General features: G+C 44.4%; 1 protein-coding gene across 4 annotated transcripts in view; it reads right to left on the reverse strand.

The window, feature by feature from the left end:
- SFXN5 (sideroflexin 5) overlaps window positions 1-18832 on the reverse strand; it is a 120470-nt gene that overhangs the window by 91485 nt on the left and 10153 nt on the right. For 2 of the 4 annotated variants that reach the window (XM_029937587.1, XM_029937588.1), the window contains 2 exons: window positions 15177-15245; window positions 2036-2113 (listed from right to left, as the gene is read on the reverse strand). In XM_029937587.1, the coding sequence (XP_029793447.1) occupies window positions 2036-2113; window positions 15177-15245 (147 nt within the window). Of the gene's footprint in view, window positions 1-2035; window positions 2114-15176; window positions 15246-15644; window positions 15811-18832 lie in introns of those variants that run through there. The other 2 variants (XM_029937590.1, XM_029937591.1) reach the window with 2 other exon arrangements.

Consider the following 18832-nt stretch of genomic DNA (forward strand, 5'->3'; position numbering starts at 1 on the left):
TCATTTGTCTAAGCCTCCAACTCTTAATTTTGGTTCAGGTCACGATCTCATGGTTCTTGAAATCAAGCCCTGTGTCAGGCTCTGCACTGACACTGTGAAGCCTGCTTAGAAGTCTCTCTCTTTCTCTGCCCCTCCCTTGCTCATGTGCATGTGCACTCTCTCTCAAAATAAAATAAAAACATTAAAGAAAGAAGATTTTTAGAAAGAAACAATCAAAGAGCTCTTGTAAATTAAAATTATACTAGCTGAAGTTAAAATTTTAATATATATGTTGAGGATAAACTCAAGGAAATTTCTTGCAAAGCCATACAAGACAAAGTGATGAAATAGAAGAGAAAAAGAAAAAAAGAAAATTTAAGTGTCAATTTAAGATGCTGAGTATTTGACTAATAGGAGTTCCATAATAAGAAGAAATTATCAAAGAAACTGTTTAAGAAAATTAGCCAGAACTAAGAGACAGGAGTTTTCAGATTGAAAAGGGTCACTAGGAACCCAAAATAATGAATTTTAAAAGAGAAGATCCTAAACATTTCCCAAAAGGGAACACAGGTTGCTTGCAAAGAAGCAGAGATGATATCAGATTTCCAACAGCTGTCCTGAAAGTGAGAAGACAATAGAGTAATGTCTTCAAAATTCTGAAGGAAAATGTCTGTCAACCTAGAATTTTCTCATCAGCAAAACTGTCAATTAAGGCTGAGTGCAGAATTACAATTTCCAGATATAAAAGGACTCAAATTTTTCTTCCTATTTACTCTTCTTTTAGGAAACTACTCAAAGAGGTGGTCCACCAAAACTAAAGTATATGCCAATAGGAAGGCCTGGAACTAGAGGAAGTAGACACCAGAAAGGAAAACTTCAGGGAGAAAAATGGAATCGAAGGACAGGAGTCTTCAGATTGAAAGAAGGTACTGAAAATATCAAACGGCTGCTAAAGAATGTAGTAAGAGGTAGAGATGGTATAAAGAAAACTATGCCAACATGAGAAATTAAGGCAATTATTAACTCCTCATAAAACATAAAGTTCAAAACAGAGAAAACAAAAAAACAGTAAATAGTATTTATCTAATTGTAATAATGTGAATACTGAATATCCATAAACCCCCAAAGCTGTAAGCTGTTTTTTATGGAGGTAAACAAAAAGAGAGCTGAATCCTCATCTACTATAATAGATAATACAAAAGAACTAGTTGAAAAATAAGGCTTAAATAAGCATATTGGTTTGACATACAGATTTCCATCTTAAGAAATAGATAAAAGTATTTGTGTCTGGAGAAAAAGAATGGGAATAGAAGAGGGATGGGCAGTATAGTGTTTTTTCCTCCAGGTATTTTAGTATTATTTGACTTTTTGAACTGTGCATACATGTTACTTTGGGGGGGAAGTGTGAAATTAATTTTTTTAAGTTTTTGAAATGAAGTTTATTAACAAAAACTTTGGCAATGTTAACCATCAGTCTCTATAATCATTAAAGGAGCTCTTCACTGCATCCCTCTACCTTTCCTCAAACCAAACACAACCATTAACATTTCACTTACCTCTAGTTCAAATTCCTACATGATATAAAAAAATGAAATTATAGCATCCTAGCCTAATCCCCTTTATCTTCCCCCATCTTTCTCATTCTCAACCTGAACTTTTGGGTAGTGGTATGCTGGTAAATATTTAAAAATCAGTTCTTTGGGGAAGAAAGTCCTGATTTGTAGTATTTGTCAATTTCCATAATGTAAATAATCCCACATGGCTCATTTCAAGTTACTACAGTGATGTCACTGAACTTGGAATTGGGAAGAGATGTACACATCAGCTCCAGGAAAATACAGTCTTTGGGCATCTCTTGCCTTATCACCCTCCATGCTTTCCCCTAGACCCAGGGTATGGGAGAGAGCTGATTGTCTCCTTCAAAAAGCCAGAAGTCCACATGGCTTTGTAGCAGTAGTTTAAATAAATATAGAAGGGAAGAGAGGTGGTTCTGGATGCAGGGAGAGGGTTGCAAACTTTGCCACCTTCCTTCCCCTTCCGCCTCCAGTAGAGCTACCTGTTCATTGGTGACCCCCGGGCGCAGGGTCCCATGCTTGTAGTCCTCCAGCAGCTGCACAGCCTCTCTGAGACGTCTCTGCAGAAGAAAGAAAACAGACATTGAGGGGCACAGATCCAAGGCTCTTACGACTCTTTCGCTTACAAACGATAGAGATGGATACACTTCAAATGTCCTTCCATTGGGATATGGCTAAATGACAGTGGTATAATAACGCTATGGAACAATATCTGACAGTTTAAAAAAGTGAAGTAAGATCTGCATGTGATTCCATCTCCAACATATTTCTTTGAGTGAGAAAGTGAATTGCAGAACCGTATGATGCCATTCATTATACCAAACAAACAAAGCCCACACACACATAGAAAACAATATTGTCCTATGAGAATATTTATGTGTGTAAATGCATCAAAAAAGCTCTAGGAGACTCACCAAACTAGTGACAGGGGTTACCCTGGGGTAAGAGGAAGGGGTCCAGATTTGGCAAGGGGTGTCAGAAGGAAATTTAATCTTAATTGTAATATTGAAAGCTTTTATAAAGAGAACATATTTATATAATACTTTTTTCTTTTCAACATTCTAAAAACACCAGCAGAGATTTACATACTAAAGTACATATGGCTACAGTAACTGGTAGAGAGAGGGAGGGGGGAAAAGAGGATAGAATTGTATCATTTGTAAAATCTTAAAAGCTAAAGGGACAGCAACAGTGACTGAAGGCAGCCTTTGCTCACCAAAATATTTGTATAAGAATATTCATAGCAGCACCATTCAAATAGCTCCAAATTGCAAACAATCCAAATGTCAATAGAAGACTGGACAGGAAAACTGTAGTATATGCACACAATGGAACATTACCCAGCAGTGTAAAAAACAAACCACAGATACATGACACGACATGGATGAGTCTCACAGACATAAAGTGGCAAAATGTATTTTCCAAAGATGGACACTCCGATGTCTGCCACCCTCCACCCTCTTTTAGAACATCTCCACATCCCTGTCAAGACGTAGAGTCCATGTTTCCTCCTGCCTTTCCTGGGCAGGACTTCATGACTGCCGCCACAAACGGGGTATGTCTGAGGTGAGGCTACCTGACTTCCGAGGCTATGTCAAAAAACGCTTTGCACTTTGACCTTGTTCTCTTGGGATGGTCGCTCTCTTGAAACTCAGCCATCATACTGTAAGGAAGCCCAAGCGGCTTCTGGAGAGAAGCACCTGGAAGGGAACTGAGGCTCTGGCCCAGGGCTACAGCTGAGCTATCAGCTGACAGCATCAGCTCACCCACCATGCAAGTGAGCCATCTTGGAATGGACTTTCCAGCCCCCATCACGCTGCCCTGGCAGATGCTGCATGGAGTAGCGATGAACCATCCCCTGTAAGCCCTGCCCAAGTGGAAGACCAGTGAGCAAAGGAACTGAGGGTGGATGTTTTAAGCCACTAGATTTTGGGGTGACTCATGAAAGCTGATACACATAATGAAAAGCAGAAGTCAGGTGCCAAAGAGTATGTGTAAAGTTCCAAAACAGGCAAAGCTAATCTAACCAACCTGGTGGAGGTCATGTTACTTTTGGTGGGGCAGGGTGCTGACGTGGAAAAGACATGAGGGAACCCTTTGAGGTAATGGAAATGTTCAATGTTTTCATCGGAGTGGTGGTTATATGGGTGTAAATATACGTCAAAATGCATTAAGCCATAAATTTAGCATCTGTGCATTCTATCATACCTAGGCTGTACCTCAAAAAATTAGCAAGAAACAAGTAATAGTCACGGCAGGTAGCCTATGTCAAGGTTAGATGAGGCACCCAGACATCAGGGTTGCCCAGAGTGGGCAAAGAAACCCAGTGAAGCTGCCCTGTTCTCCTTTTTATAATTTTGATTGATTGACTGTGTGAGCAGGGGAGGGAGCAGAGGGAGAGAGAATCTTAAGCAGGTTCCATGCTCAGCCCAGAGCCTGATGTGGGGCTACATCCCACGACCCTGGGATCATGATCCAAGCTGAAATCAAGAGTCTGTCATGCAGGGCCTGAGCCAACCAGGCGCCCCTATTCCCCCTTTAATGGAAGAACAAGGCTGGCTAAGGACAGGAATGCAGAGAGACCTCAACAGAGGCCCCTGGGTCTAAAGGCAGGATGCAGCATCAGTGGGGCAGACAGGGCGTTTGCTGAGCCGGCTGATAGGCAGTCCTGTAGGAAAGGACACGAACAGCCACCTCCTGAACTGCAACAGCAGGACTAATGCCAGCCTGGAGAAGCCAGCCAGGCCAACCGACCCACCAGGCCTGTGTGTGACGTTTCTGTGGCAACGCTGATCTAACCCAGGGCATTGGGGGCCAGGGAAACTTCTTACTTAGGAGCAGCCTGACTGCTGGAAAGTATGGCCCCTCCCCTTTCAAATGTATGTGTATCTATACCAAAATTCCACAGTCCCTTCCCAGAACCGGTTTCCAAAGTGGAGATAGCTTTGTGAGGGTTTTTATTGGAGGTTAATCCACGCTGTTTAAAAAAAAAGTCAGAAAAAAATAGATGAGCACCAAAGATCATTTTAAATCACTCACACATACCACTGAGGTAACTACTAAAGAAATGAGGGTGGTTAAAAATTAAAAAAAAAAAGTGAGGATGATTTTCCTTGTAGATTTAATGTATTTGTTTTCCAACAAAATGGGATCAGGCCGATCGTTTCAACTTGCCCAAGGTCACACAGCTAGAAACTGGGAAGTTCAGTTTTTGTAGCCAGAGCTTAGTCGAACCCTTGCTCTGTGCCCCCAATACCCCAAAACCCTCCTAGTGATGCGGGCAAGCTCCCCACCCCGGGCCTGCTTCCTCTCACACCACAGCCTCTGCCACGGGACAATGAATGCTCTACTTTCCAGCGCTGAATGGTGAATGGCCCCGTGTTCTCATTATTTTCCCACTCCAGGGATTCTCCCGAGTTCCTATAACAACCTGGCCACATTCCATCTCATTTGACACCATCATCAAAGGGAGGCCTCCTGCCACAAGAATAAGTTCCAAAGAGCCCTGATCTTGGCATGGGTTGAGGGAGAACTAAATTCCAAGTTCCTGAAGACAAGCCTGAGAAATCAGGACTGGAAGAAGCTAGAACATGCTTTTCGGTTGCTGGGCCTTACTAGCCCTCAGCCAGGCCCCTCCGTCAGAGACTGAGAAGCTGGGGCTCCAGGCCCTGCTGTAGGACAGCCAAAGAGGACCTTACAAGGTCCCCGAGGCTGTGGGACAGCCAAAGAGGACTTTACGAGGTCCCTGAGACCTGCCTGTTCTGAGGGCTGGGCTCTTCACTAGAGAGAAGGAGGGAAACTTGAGGAATAGGAAGAGTGTTTCCCTGCTTTGAACCCTCCTCTCACTCCCATGCATTGTGCGGTTTGACAGAAGAGCCCTGGGCACTCGAGGGGTGGGGAAAGCTGAAGGTCAGCGGCAGGGTGAACTTTGCAGGAAGTCTTTTCAACCAGGAACAAACCGGCAGCCAGGCCCTGAATGCAAGGGCACAGAGTGGCAGATGTAAGGCTGCAGGACCTTCTCTAGAGCCCCTCGGCCAAGGGGAGGGACGGCCCAGGTTGCTTCCCAGCCTCCCTCGTTGGCTTGCCTGCCTCTTGCTAACCTGCCAGAAGGTGTCACCTTGTGGTTGTCTCCTTGTATTTGATGGGAGTGTGGTCTCCAGAAGATCCTTCTGGAAACCCTGGCACCTGGGAAGTCGGCTCCAAGGCAGAGAATTTAAACAGAGGAGAATCCTGGCCCCAAGGCCTTAGCAGGGAAGGAGAAGGAAGCAAAAAGGCAAGCATGGAGTGTTAGGGTGGTGACCAGAGAGGGCAGGAGACCGTGTCCCATTAGCGTAACAGGTACAGAGGGACCCAGGAAGGAAAAGACACAAGAAGGAAAGCTGGGGAATGAGTTATCAAAAACAAAACTAATCTTGGGGCACCTGGGTGGCTCAGTCGGTTGAGCATCTGATTTCGGTTCAGGTCATGATCTTCCAGTTTGTGAGTTTAAGCCCCACATCAGGCTCACTGCTGTCAGTGAAGATCCCACTTCGGATCCTCTGTCCCCCTCTTTCTGCCCTTCTTCGTCTTGTGCTCTCTCTCTCTCTCTCAAAAATAAATAAACATTAAAAAAAATACCATGGAGTGCCTGGATAGCTCAGTCGGTTGGGCATCTGACTGTTGGTTTCAGCTCAGGTCATGATCTTGCTGTTCATGAGTTCGGGCTCCGCACCAGGTTTTCCTGACAGTGCAGAGCCTGCATGGAATTCTCTCTTTTTCTTTCTCTCTCTCTTTCTCTCAAAATAAATAAACTTTAAAAATTTTAAAAACAACAAAAGAAACTAATTTTTTTTTTACCCTCAAACTAAATGCAAACTGTAATCCCTGCGTGGCTAACAGAAAGGGTGTCAAAAATGACATAAATACTTATCATAAGAATATTTAATATATTAAACACATGTTAGCAGTGATAGCACCTGACCAGGATAGGAGTAGCACTCAGAAATATTCCACCTTCACATCTGGTAAAGGGACAACCCACTGTCTGGGTCGTGCCTGCATAGTCCCACCTCCCGGCCTTGCCCACACTGTTTGCTTTATTAAGACACTCTTGCTCCCCAACAGTCTATGACCATCCCCATCTATCCTTCCAGGCTCAGAGCCATCTTCTCCATGAATCTTCCAGAAGTGTTCTCCCTCTCCTCTCAATAGTCAGTGCATTTATTCAGTCTGCATATCTCTGAGGTCCCTGACCATGTAAGCGCCTGTGAGTCCCTGTCATCTGTCAGAGACCGCACAGTGCAGGGACCAGGGGGCTGGTTTTAGGTACTTTGCAGAGCCGCAGGAACCCACCCACCTCTGTCCATCTTAATGTGGGGCCACGCATAAGAGGGATTTAACAAAAAACGAGTGACTGAGCTTGCTGGGAGTGAAGGGTATGGTCAGGATTAGGAATCCAGGTTCCAAAGCCACAGACCAAAGTCCCTCGATGGTGATGCTGATTTGACAGAATTCCAGAATTACAGGAGACTGCACTATTTACACAGCATGTAGGTAAGAATACTCCTTTGCATATATCTATCATAGAACCATCTAAGCCACTGCCCTCCTGAAATAATTGGGGCCAGAAAAAAGGAAGAGCATTTCCATGTCCAGGGTCACAGAGTAGGTGGGAGGCACCTAGGAACCTCAAATCCCCTCAATCCAGTTCTGGGACATTCTTTCAAGACATTAGCATGGAAGCGGCACCCAAGTGGCTCAGTCTGTTAAGCATCCGACTTCTGCTCAGGTCATGTTCTTACAGTTCATGAGTTCAAGCTCCACATCAGGCTCTCTGCTGTCAGCGTAGACCCTGCTTCAGATCCTATGCCCTCCTCTCTCTCTGCACCTCCCTCATTCTCTCTCTCAAAAATAAATAAAAACATTAAAAAAAAAAAGACATCAGCATGGAAGACCCTCCTTTCCTTATAACAGTAATGAAACAAAGGTCATCTCCCAATGATTTTGCAGCAATGCCTGCACTTCTCGAACCTGATGCCTACCAGGGCAGGGCACCCCAGGTAAGAAAAGGAAGGGCCTTCTTGACTCTCATTCAAAGCTGGGCCCAGCCCAACACAGAGAAACTGGAGCACTGAAACATGGGTATTTTAGGCAAAGTGGAGAATTTGGAAGTCCCATAGCTTGCAGAACTGAAAACAAAAACAAACAAAACAAAATAAAACAAACCTCCCCCCCAAGCATCCGGGGCCAGGGGAGAACGAATTGGCAAGGGGGTATGCATAGGAGAACAGAGCAGGGATGTCTGGTGGGAGAGCAGGGGGAGGTGGGGGGCAGCTTACGTCACATCATGCCTTGATTGCTCAGAATCTGACTGTTCTCACCTGAGGGGTGAGTCTTGCACCTGCCCAGGGCAGAGCCATGCATTCTCACCTCACCACAAAGACTGCTTGAACCATTCTTGCTGTGGTCCCATAAGCTGGGACTTGCAGAAGATAATGATTTATATGCAGACAGAGTCCCAAGCCCTTCTCTTGTCTTCACTCAGCCTTCCTATACCCTCCTTGTTCCTTCCCAGTAGTCCTGGGACACCCACGGTTAAATGTCTGTGCTAACATAGGTCCTTGGCTCCCCCCAGCCCCAGACCACCCTCAGGGAGGCCCAAGGGAAGGGGGAACCAGGGACATAAGGGGAGAGGCTCTGCTTTCCCTGTAGCTGACCTCTGATCACCTTCAGGGGGCCCCTGAGAGGTAAACCCATACAATTCTGGCAGCATGACAGGAAGTATAACCCTTCAGAAAAGAAATCTGTCCAGCTACCCCAAGAGCTTTAGAAACAATCATGGCCTCCAGTCTAGATAGCCTACTCTTGGGAATTTATTCTAGAAAATAAATGTAGCTGAAGTTAAAAGTCATGGGTTTGAGGCTATTTTTCTTGGAAACAAGCAAAAGATCGGAAACCACCTATGGTGTTAGATCTAAGTATCTAACAGGGATGGTTATTTAGACTTTAAAACTTGATTTTACAAAACCACAGGGGCACTTGGGTAGCTCAGTCAGTTGAGCATCTGACTTCAGCTCAGGTCATGATCTCATTGGTTTGTGAGTTTGAGCCCCACATGAGGCTTGCTACTGTCAGACTGACAGCTCAGAGCCCACTTTGAATCCTCCGTCTCCCTCTCTCTACCCCTCCCCTGTTTGCACTCTCAAAAATTAACATTTAAAAACAAACAAACAAATAACTATAAAGACTTGGAAATGAATGAAAAAAGCAAATAAAAAGTGTTCCGTGTAATACTACACCAAAACTGCATGCAGATAGGCAAGAACTGAAAGTATATAAAGGTACTGACATTTGGTTCCCTTCCCTTATGTTCATCTGTTTTGTTTCTTAAATTCCACATATGAGCGAAATCATTGTGATATTTGTCTTTCTCTGACTGATTAAAAATAATATAAACACAGAGAGGGAGACAAACCATAAGAGACTCTTAAACACAGAGAACTGAGGGTTGCTGGAGGGAGTGCTGGATGGGAGGAAGGGCTAAAGGGGTGAAGGGCACGTAGGAGGACACTTGTCCGGATTAGCACGGGGTGTTATATGTAAGTGATGAATCACTAAATTCTACTCCTGAAATCACTATTACACTATACGTTACTTACCTTGAATTTAAACAAAATAGTAAGTTGTCACTCACTAAGAAGCTATCAAAGATCTTATAAACAGGATGAAAACTCTTAAGTGTTGACAAAGCTGTATTAGGTAGAAGATAATGCTATAGATTTAGGCACTGTTTAGTTTCTGTAAAAATCTCAAAGAGGGATAAATAAGCTTTATGTTTACACTTACATTTTTTATAAATAATCAATAAAAGGTTTTGAATAAAAAAAGATACTGACATTTGGATATTTTTTATTAAAAATTCAATTAAAGATTTTTAAATTGGAATATCAGATGCTGTCTAGAAGGCATTTAAACAAATGGACATCCACAAAGGGATTAAGAGTATACTTATCATGATGAGCACTAAGTAACACACAGAATTGTTGAATTACTATATTGTACACTTGAAACTGATATAATGCTCTATGTTAATTACACTGATTTTTTAAAGTGTAGAGAAATATTATAATTAAAAAGCAGTTGATAAAAAAATAAATGGAAAAAAAAATAAATGGACCTCCTCAGTCACTATTATTGAGACTATAAACTGATACAATCTTGGTACTACTTAGTATCATCTACAGGGCGATTTGATAATATATATGAAAAGCCTTAAAATATCTTTCATTCAGAGGGGTGCCTGGGTAGCTCAGTCAGTTAAGCATTCAACTCCTAATTTTGGCTCAGGTCACGATCTCACAGTTCATGAGATGGAGCCCCCTGTTGGGCTCTGTGCTGGCAGTGTGAGGCCTCCTTAGGATTCTCTCTTCCTCTCTCTCTTTCTGCCCCTCCCCCACTCACGCTCGTTCTCTCTCAAAATAAATAAAAACTTTTAAAAAACATCAAAAAAGTCTTTCACTTAGAAATTTTACTTGTAGGAATTTATCCAAAGAAAATAAAGAGAAATATGGGGAGATTTATGCACATGGATATTAATTACAATATTATACTTATAAAGGCAAAAGACTTGAAACCACCCAAGTGGTCAACAATAGAGAAAATGATTAAGTGCATTATAGAATAGTCACAAGATGGATCACTATGTGGTTATGAAATATATTTTGAAATAACATCTAATAACAAGGAAAAATGTTCATGATATACTGCATGGAAAAAAGAGTATATATTATGTATACATATATTTTCTGTAAACATATATATCATATATGATTCTCTCTATACATATTCCATATAAAGAGATAGATATATATACACATATTATATAAATCATCCTAACTTTGTACATATGCCTATACAAAAATGTCAATGGTGATTATTTCCGGCAGGCAGGATTATGGGCTGTTTTTATTTTCTTCTTTAGGCTTTCACATATTCCAGTATTTAGGGATTACTACCGGAGTCATACCACATCAGAAGGCACATACTGTCATTTTTTCATGGCTAGTGATGCTAAGTTTGGCCACCTGGTTAAAGCAGTGTCCTCCAAGCTCTTCACAGTAAAGGTAACTTAACTAATCGTCAGGGTAAGACTTACTTGAAAACATCGGATATCTTGTTTCCCTCCAACCCATTACTCTATGCAAGCAGCATCCAGTAATGATCCTGGTCAGGGGCAGTTATTTCACTGAGGGTTACACAATGGTGATTTCCTGCTACATTTAGCAGCTGACATTCTTCTGTGAAGATGAGCTTCCCCCTCCCACACTTCCAGTGGACTGTGGACCGATGGATTTCTCCTCCTTCCTGTTGTTATTATTGACCCCTGCATTTTATTATTATTACTAATTATCATCAGTCTTCAGTGTATTATAACCCATTGTGTTCTGCTTAATGTTCAAATTCCCAAATGTGCCTGATGGGTTTCCTTTCAAGCCAGTGCCTGGGTCTCCATTCTTTGGGCACCCTCCCCCTTTCTGTAGCAGTTTCTCTTGCCCCAGATGTAGATTAGGCCACCTCTCCAAGAAGCCACGGTTTCTATTAGTGGGCACTGGGATTAGAAACCAAGATCTGACTGCTAAATGTGTTCACTGTTACCAGGTGTCATTGCTTCTAGCCCCTTTCAGTGAAAAGGGCCAGGAAACTGGGAAATATAAACACAAATGTGTATGTGTGTGAGTCCTGAGTTCATATCCATACCTCTAATTCAGTAAAACATCACATAGTTCTCTGTCCTTTCCCCTGCTCCAGATTTGTATCTTCCCCTGGCTCCCAACATCAATATAATGACTTGTCTATTCTATCCTACAATACACCCCAAACAGTTTCATATTACTACACCAAAACTAGTCCTGATTCTATTATTAACACTATTGCAGTTAGTTTTCTCTGCCCTTCAGGAAGGATGATAATCTGTCAACCATTGATTCCCTTAAATAATTATTGAATTCAGAATAGCAAATTCCCTTCATCTTCAGTCCAAAATTAAAAGAAACTTCAGAGGTACCTGGTGGCTCAGTCAGTTAAGTACCTGATTTCAGCTCAGGTCATGATCTTACGGGTCATCGGTTCGAGCCCTGCATCAGGCTCTCTGCTGTCAGCACAGAGGCTGCTTTGGATCCTCTGTCCCCACCTCCTCTGCCCCTCCCCTACCTATACTCTCTCTGTGTGTCTCTCTTAAAAAAATAAATAGGGGTGCCTCAGGTCTGGTCCCATACACACTGCACCCTGACAAGAGACTCACAGCCCCTCAATATCCCCCCAAATAATCTATTCTTGAAGAGATTCATGAACCAGGCAGACTTCACTGACACTTTCCCAGGAACGGGCGGAGGGGACAAAAATGCACCATGTCAACAAACATCACAACTCAGTATGCATGGCCAGTCTCAAAGAAGCCCCAGCCACTGGCCTCTCAGTTCATCCAGATGCTGGCTTTCCTTCCCACTGTTTCTCCCTCTTCTTCCTTCTCTCTCCTCTCTTGGCATGATCAAAAAGCACAGTTCTTTCCCCTCTGTCAAGCAGACCAACGTCTCCCTCCTCTGAAGCCTTGCTCAAGACATTTCTATGACAAAGACAGCCTTCTTCCTAAGAAGAAGTAAATAAAATTTCCTCTGCCTCTTCACACATATAAGGATTGGAATCTTTTAAAAGCTTAGTCAGTTATAAATGTCAAACAAATCACTGCAAAACTCTCTCAAGAGGAGTCTATCCATGGACTCAGCTAATGCCTCTCAGAACGAGGTCACCAGATGGCTCATTCTGCCCAGGATCTTTCTACCTCAAGAACCTCCAGCTTCCAGAACCACCTCATGCCTCCATGAACCTATTACCCTCACAGGCAAGCAGACATGTCTAGATCTCTTCCAGCTGGGTTCTAGTCCCCCCCTCTCCCCCCCAGAACACCAGCCAAGGCCCTGGGAGAGAAACAGTCCTCTGTAGACATGAACCATGGTCTGTGGACTGAGCTCGGCCGAGGGGAGCGTGGACCCTCCTGGCCATGCCACGGTTCATGGGGGAGAGCATCAGGTAAGAGACTCTCCTCCAGCTTCTAATTTCTCCTTGCTTCCATGCAGATGGCCTTGCTAAGCAACCTGACTGGACTAGAGCCAGTGAAGACCTGGAGGCCTCACTCATGGCCCTTCCAGAGTTTTTACGGCTCAGAAGATGATCTTCTCTGGGCAAAAACTTTCCAAAAGGCCAGCATGTAGTACTGGAAACAGTCTCCAGCTGGGGTGCAGAGGGGAGGGAGGTGTGGGTCTTTCTGGGAAGGCTTTCAGAATCTTTGATGAGGAGAGGGGGACATGTGAATTTTGAAAACTATTCTAAAATTACTGTTGCATTGGTTATTTTCCAGTAAGTAAATAGTTAGTTGGCTTTGACATGTCAGTTGCTGATAGGGGAAACAGGTCAAAAATGGTTTCATGAGGTACAGGAATACTGGGGCCTTTCAAAATGCAAGAGAGATGTGGTACCAGGAGGAGAGTGGGAATTGAAATGGTCTAGGAATGAAAAGAGAGGGGGCTGGAGAGGAAGGAGGGGGTGGGACCCTGGCACAGCTGGCATGCTGCCCTGCAGGTGCCCATCCATCCTCAAGGCCCCTGCCTCCTCGTGGTAATCTGGGGAGCACAAAGTACCTTTTGCTTCTGTCGTCCTCCACCATTTCTCAATGTGTCTTAAACCCATCAACAGCACCCCTATCCTTCGAGTTAAGCACAGACCTCTATGACCTTCTCCATCAAGCAGGTGGCATTTTTGTCAGGATTCATGTTACAGCTCTATCCGGTTTTGCACTGTTCTGGAGCTTTCAAGAAAGACACATCACCTAGGCTAGGTGAGCAGTTTCTCTAGCTTGGTGCTTTCCCAAATTTTTGTGTAGTCACATTGATTACTCCTCAGGAGAATCCAGACAGAGCCCAGAGTATAGCAGCCCTGCGCTTATGAGGTGGTAGACCCAGAGGGGCAGGTGAAGTCAGTCAGGAAAATACCAGAGCCATTTGTCCTCACTGACATGCCCTAGAAAACTACATCAGGATAATTCCCACATTTCATGGTATTGGGCTGTATTTCCCACTGGGGATGGTTCTAAGCCAAGGTGCCCAGAAGGCCTTGTGCTTCTTTCCATCATGGCTTTTACCTCCCAGAAGGATCAACTCCGGGGCAGAAGCATTCCAATGTTCAACACAGAGAAGATGTGCAGAGAAGTGCTGGCTACTCAGTGAGCCAACTCAAAGGCTCAAGACCTTCCACGGGGTACGTGGGGCCCCGGCGCAGGAGCTCAGGCCTTCTGCCCACTGAGTAATCTTGGGATCGTTACCTGAACAAGGTGCGAACAGTTTAAGAATCAGGGTTCCGGAGACAAGCTTACCTGGGTTCATACACTGGCTCCACCACTGGCTAGCACCATGTGCATGAGATTTAACTTCTGTCTGTTTCCTCATCTGTAAAATGGAACTTAAAATAACATCTACCTCGTAGGGATGCTTTGAGTTGATCTAATGAGCTAATGCAGGTAAACTGCTTACAACACCGCCCTGTTCACAGTAAGAGCTTAATAAATATCTGCTTTTTTATATGTGCATGCATTGCTAACCACATAAAAAGGCTATAAAGACATACTTCTTATGATGGCTGAAATAGACTTGGCAATAAATTTAAATGTGACGATACCACATGTTGGTGAGGATGGGGAGCAGCTGGAACATTGCAGATGGGATGTTAAATGTAGAGCCACTCTCAACAATGGTTTGGCAGCTTCCTATGAAGCTAACCATACACTGACCACACTTACCATATGAGTGAGCGACCCATTCCTAGTTACTTACTCAAGAGAAACGAAAACATAAGTCCACACAAAGAATGCTCATAGCATTTTATTTACAATAGCTCCGAACTGGAAACAGCCCAGGTGTTCATCAACAAGTGGATGGATATACACATTCTGGAACATCCTTTCAGTGGACTACGATTCAGCAACAAGGAATCACGAACCGCTGACACATGCAGCCACATGGATGAATCTCGAAAACATTACGCTAAGGATAGGAAGCCAGACACACAAGGGCTACGTACTGTAGTATTCCATTCATATGGCATTTAAAACAGGAAGACAAAACAGACAGAAAACAGATGAGTGGTTGCCAGAGGCTGGCAGGCACAAGGGAGATCAAGTTTATAACTGGGCATGAGCGAACACGGGACCGTTCTACAGCTTCATGGTGGTGTGGATACACGACTGAGTATGTTTGTCAAAACTCAGAAGGGTACACATACAAAAGGTAAACTATACCTTAACAAACCTAACATTACCTACGGCACGAGGGGACTGGGCATGGAGGGTGTATAAAGGATACTTTCTCATGTAAACACATCTGTGCCATGTGAACTTTTCTAATGAGCATGTCGTACATGTGATGGGTAATAACTTTATTAGAGTTGGAAATAATAATGATGCGATTTATCTACCTTGAAGGGATGTCATAAGATGCGCACAGAATGAGAGAATGTGTATAAAGCAAACACGCAGATGACCCATGGATCTTCTAAAGGGAACAGGGGCTTCTACTGAGAGTGATACACAGGACTTACCTCGGTGACAAAGAGTGTGCGAGGATCAATGATATCCAAGAAGTGCCTGAAGCGGCCGTAGAAGGATGTCTGGGGAAGGAGGTGGGAGAGGAGAGCAGGTCAGCTGCTGAAGGTCACCCTGGAATCCCCACGGACCCCGCCCCGCAGCCTGAGCTTATCATTGGGTCCCACAGTCCCCAGGACTCCCCATGTGATGAGTGCCAATGAGACCTTGCTTCTCAATGGCCTGAGGGCCTCCCCGGTCTGAAGGCTTTCTAAAGTCAACCCATAAGACCAGTAAGACACTCAGTGACTGTCCCAGCTGCTCTTCGAAGTGCCTCGCATTTTCCTCCCACTTCCCTGAATTCCCTGAGATCCACTCCCAGCTTCCCACAGCTCCCAAGCACCCATGAGCACACAGGCCAAAGGGGAGGCCCAGGCTGAGCCCTCTCCCGGCCTTCCCTGTCCCCCACAGCCTCCCCGCCTCACTTCAGACATTTCCAGAGAGGGAGGGTCCCTCTTCAGGGTCCACCTCAGGCTCTGTCCCCAGGGAAAGCTCTCCACGGGCAAAGCTCAAGCATGACAGTGCCCAACTCACTCCCCTCCTGCCCTCCAGTCCCCATAGCCCTGGAGCTACTGCGAGGAGAGGGGCCTGCCTTCCCTGGCCTCACCCCAGAGCAGGGGCCTCAGAAAAGCAGGGCTTTGTACAAAGCAGGCCACAGGCATTAGCGCACAATGAAAGGAAACCAGGCAACACGCCCCTACTGGGCCCTCTGCCTTCGGGAAAAGGCCAAGCTCGAGGGGAGGGGAGAGGATGCCAAGCTGGAGGACAAAGGAAAAGCTGCAAACACTGGGGGTTCATGCCTCACTACACTCCGGGCTCTACCCCAAATCTGCCCTGGAGCCACACGGCTCTCCCAGCACCATCCTCTGCACAGGGAAGGAAGCAGAAACTTCCACACCCCCTCCCTCCCTTCTCTCATTAGGACACCAGATCCTATAGCCACCTCCTGCTGCTTTCCCTTCCCAATAAAGACCCTGCAAAGGCCCCCTGAAAGTCCCCTGCGCACGCCAGGCCCCATGCTGCCTCCATCTCTCTGCTCGCCCTGACACCCCCCCCCCCGCATGGAGCCCCCCTCCACCTTCTACATCCACCCTCATTGAGGTGCTGCCGTTCACAGGCCAGACCCAGTTTCAGCACTCTTCCTAACTAAAATGGTTGCTTCTCAGACTTCTTATAACACAAAAGGCCTGAACCATTTTCCCCACTTATACGTAATGCTCACACTGCTGTCCTGGCAAAAATTTCCCCTCTAAGTATTTTGTCTAAGGAAACACTCAGAGATGTTCCGAGGTGCGGTCAGATGTAAATGCTGAGGACGCTCACTGCTGCTTTATAAAGGTGGATGGTTAAGCAAATAACGGTCCACTCCTATATCGAACACTATACAGCCATTTAAGATGTTTTCAGACACTTATGACATGAAAATAAGCTTATGATTTTGTAGAATGCATATATACAGGATAATTCCAACATAAAAAAAAATAAAGAGCTGGGGGCATCTCGATGGCTAAGTCAGATAAGCATCTGACTCTTGATTTCTACTCAGGTCATGATCCCACGGTTCGTGAAATTGAGCTTCCCGTTGGGTTCTGCGCTGACAGCATGGAGCTTGTTTGGAATTCTCTCTCTCCCCGCCCCTCTCTCTCTCTCTCTCTCTCTCTCTCTCTCTCTCTCTCTCTCTCTGCCGTTCTGCGGCTCACATGCTTTTTCTAAGTAAAAAATAAACTTTAAAAAGAAAAAAACCCATAGATAAATAGAGCTAGGTGGACAGTAAGTGGATAACAAAGAGAAAGAATGACATCCAGACCCTGATCTACTAAAACAAATGAGGGGTCCTTACAGAAGTGGCTGATTCCAGGACTGGGAAAGGGAAGGGACAAAAGGAACCTGGAACATCTTGTTGTGTCAGAAAGTAATGAAGTGCCAGCCCACAAAATTATGGGGACATATTAAAGGGACAAATGAGGGGCAGATGGACCTTGTGTGCCTCTAGATGTGATACCCTGAGAAGTTCACAGTGTCACTCAAATAGTATTCTGGAGGGACTGAATCTAATCATGAGGAGACATCAGACAAACCCACACTGAGAGGCATAACCAGCCTTGTCCATCAAATATGTCCATGCCATAAAGACAAAGAAAGACAGGAACCTGGTCCACTGAAGAGATACGACAACTAAATGTAATATGTGATTCTGGACTGAATCAGGAAAGATGCTCTCAAGGGCGTTACTGAGAGAACTGAGAAAATTGGCACAGAGATCATAGATTAATAAAAGTATTGTATCCATCTTAAATTTCTGAATGTGATAACTACAATTGAGGTTATTGCTAGACACTGGATGTTTGTGTCTCTCCCCTAATTCATACATTAACCTAACACCCAAAGTGATGGTATTTTGAGGTGGGGCCTCATGACATGAATGACATTCGTTAGTGCTCTTATAAAAGAGACCCTCTGGCTCAGTTGGTTAAGTGTCCAGCTTTGCCTCAGGTCATGATCTCGTGGTCTGTGGGTCTGAGCCCCCTGTTGGCCTCTGTGCTGATAGCTTGGAGCCAGGGATCTGCCTCAGATTCTGTGTGTGTGTGTGTGTGTGTGTGTGTGTGTGTGTGTATGCACGCTCCTGCCCTTCCCCTTCTCATGCTTGCACTCTCTCTCTCTCTCTCTCTCTCTCTCGCTCTCGCTCTCTCTCTCTCTCTCAAAAGTAAACATTAAAAAAGTTTTAAAAAATAAAAGAGACCCCAAAAGAGTCTCGCCCCTTCTGCCATGTAAGAACCCAGAAGATGGTTGTCTGTGAAGCAGGACTCAAGCTGTCACCACATGACGAATCTGCCAGTGCCGGGAACGTAGCCGTCCAGCCTCCAGAACTGCGAGAAATTCACTTCTGCGGTTTATAAGCCGCCTAGTCTACGGTATTTTTGCGACAGCAGCCTGAACAGACTAAGACAGAAATGTAAAAGAATGTCCTCATTCTTATGATACACTAAAGTAGTAAGGAGATCAATGAATATAAGCTACTCTCAAATGGCTGAGAAACAATAAGGTGTAAATAGCGAGGCTGGCAGTACAACCTGGAAATGTAGACACTTTCGTTTTCTTTACAGACTGAAAAATGTTCTTAGTGAGGTCATGTATATTTGCTATGCTTCCAGATTTTATGATCACCTGTAGATAAAAAGAATAATAAAGGAAGTGCAGCAAAATGTTAAAAACTAGTGGACCTAGGCAAAGGGTATAGGAAAGTTCTTTATTTTGTTTTATTTTTTTTAATGTCTACTTATTTTTTAGAGAGACAGACAGAGCATGAGCAGCAGAGGGGCAGACACAGAAGGAGACACAGAATCCGAAGCAGGCTCCAGGCTCTGAGCTGTCAGCCTGACATCGGGCTCAAACCCATGAACCGTGAGATCATGACCTGAGCCAAAGTCAGAAGCTCAACTGACTGAGCCACCCAGGTGCCCCTGAAAGTTCTTTATTCTTTTTGCAACTTTTCTGTAAGACAAACTATTTCAAAGTAAAAAGTACAAAATTATTTTAAGTTAGATGAAAATATATTAAAGCATTAACATAGATTGACTCAGGTAATAGGAAGATGGATGGAATTTTAATTTCT

The sequence above is a fragment of the Suricata suricatta genome, chromosome 4 (genome assembly GCF_006229205.1).
Source record: "Suricata suricatta isolate VVHF042 chromosome 4, meerkat_22Aug2017_6uvM2_HiC, whole genome shotgun sequence".
Taxonomy (NCBI): Eukaryota; Metazoa; Chordata; class Mammalia; order Carnivora; family Herpestidae; genus Suricata; species Suricata suricatta.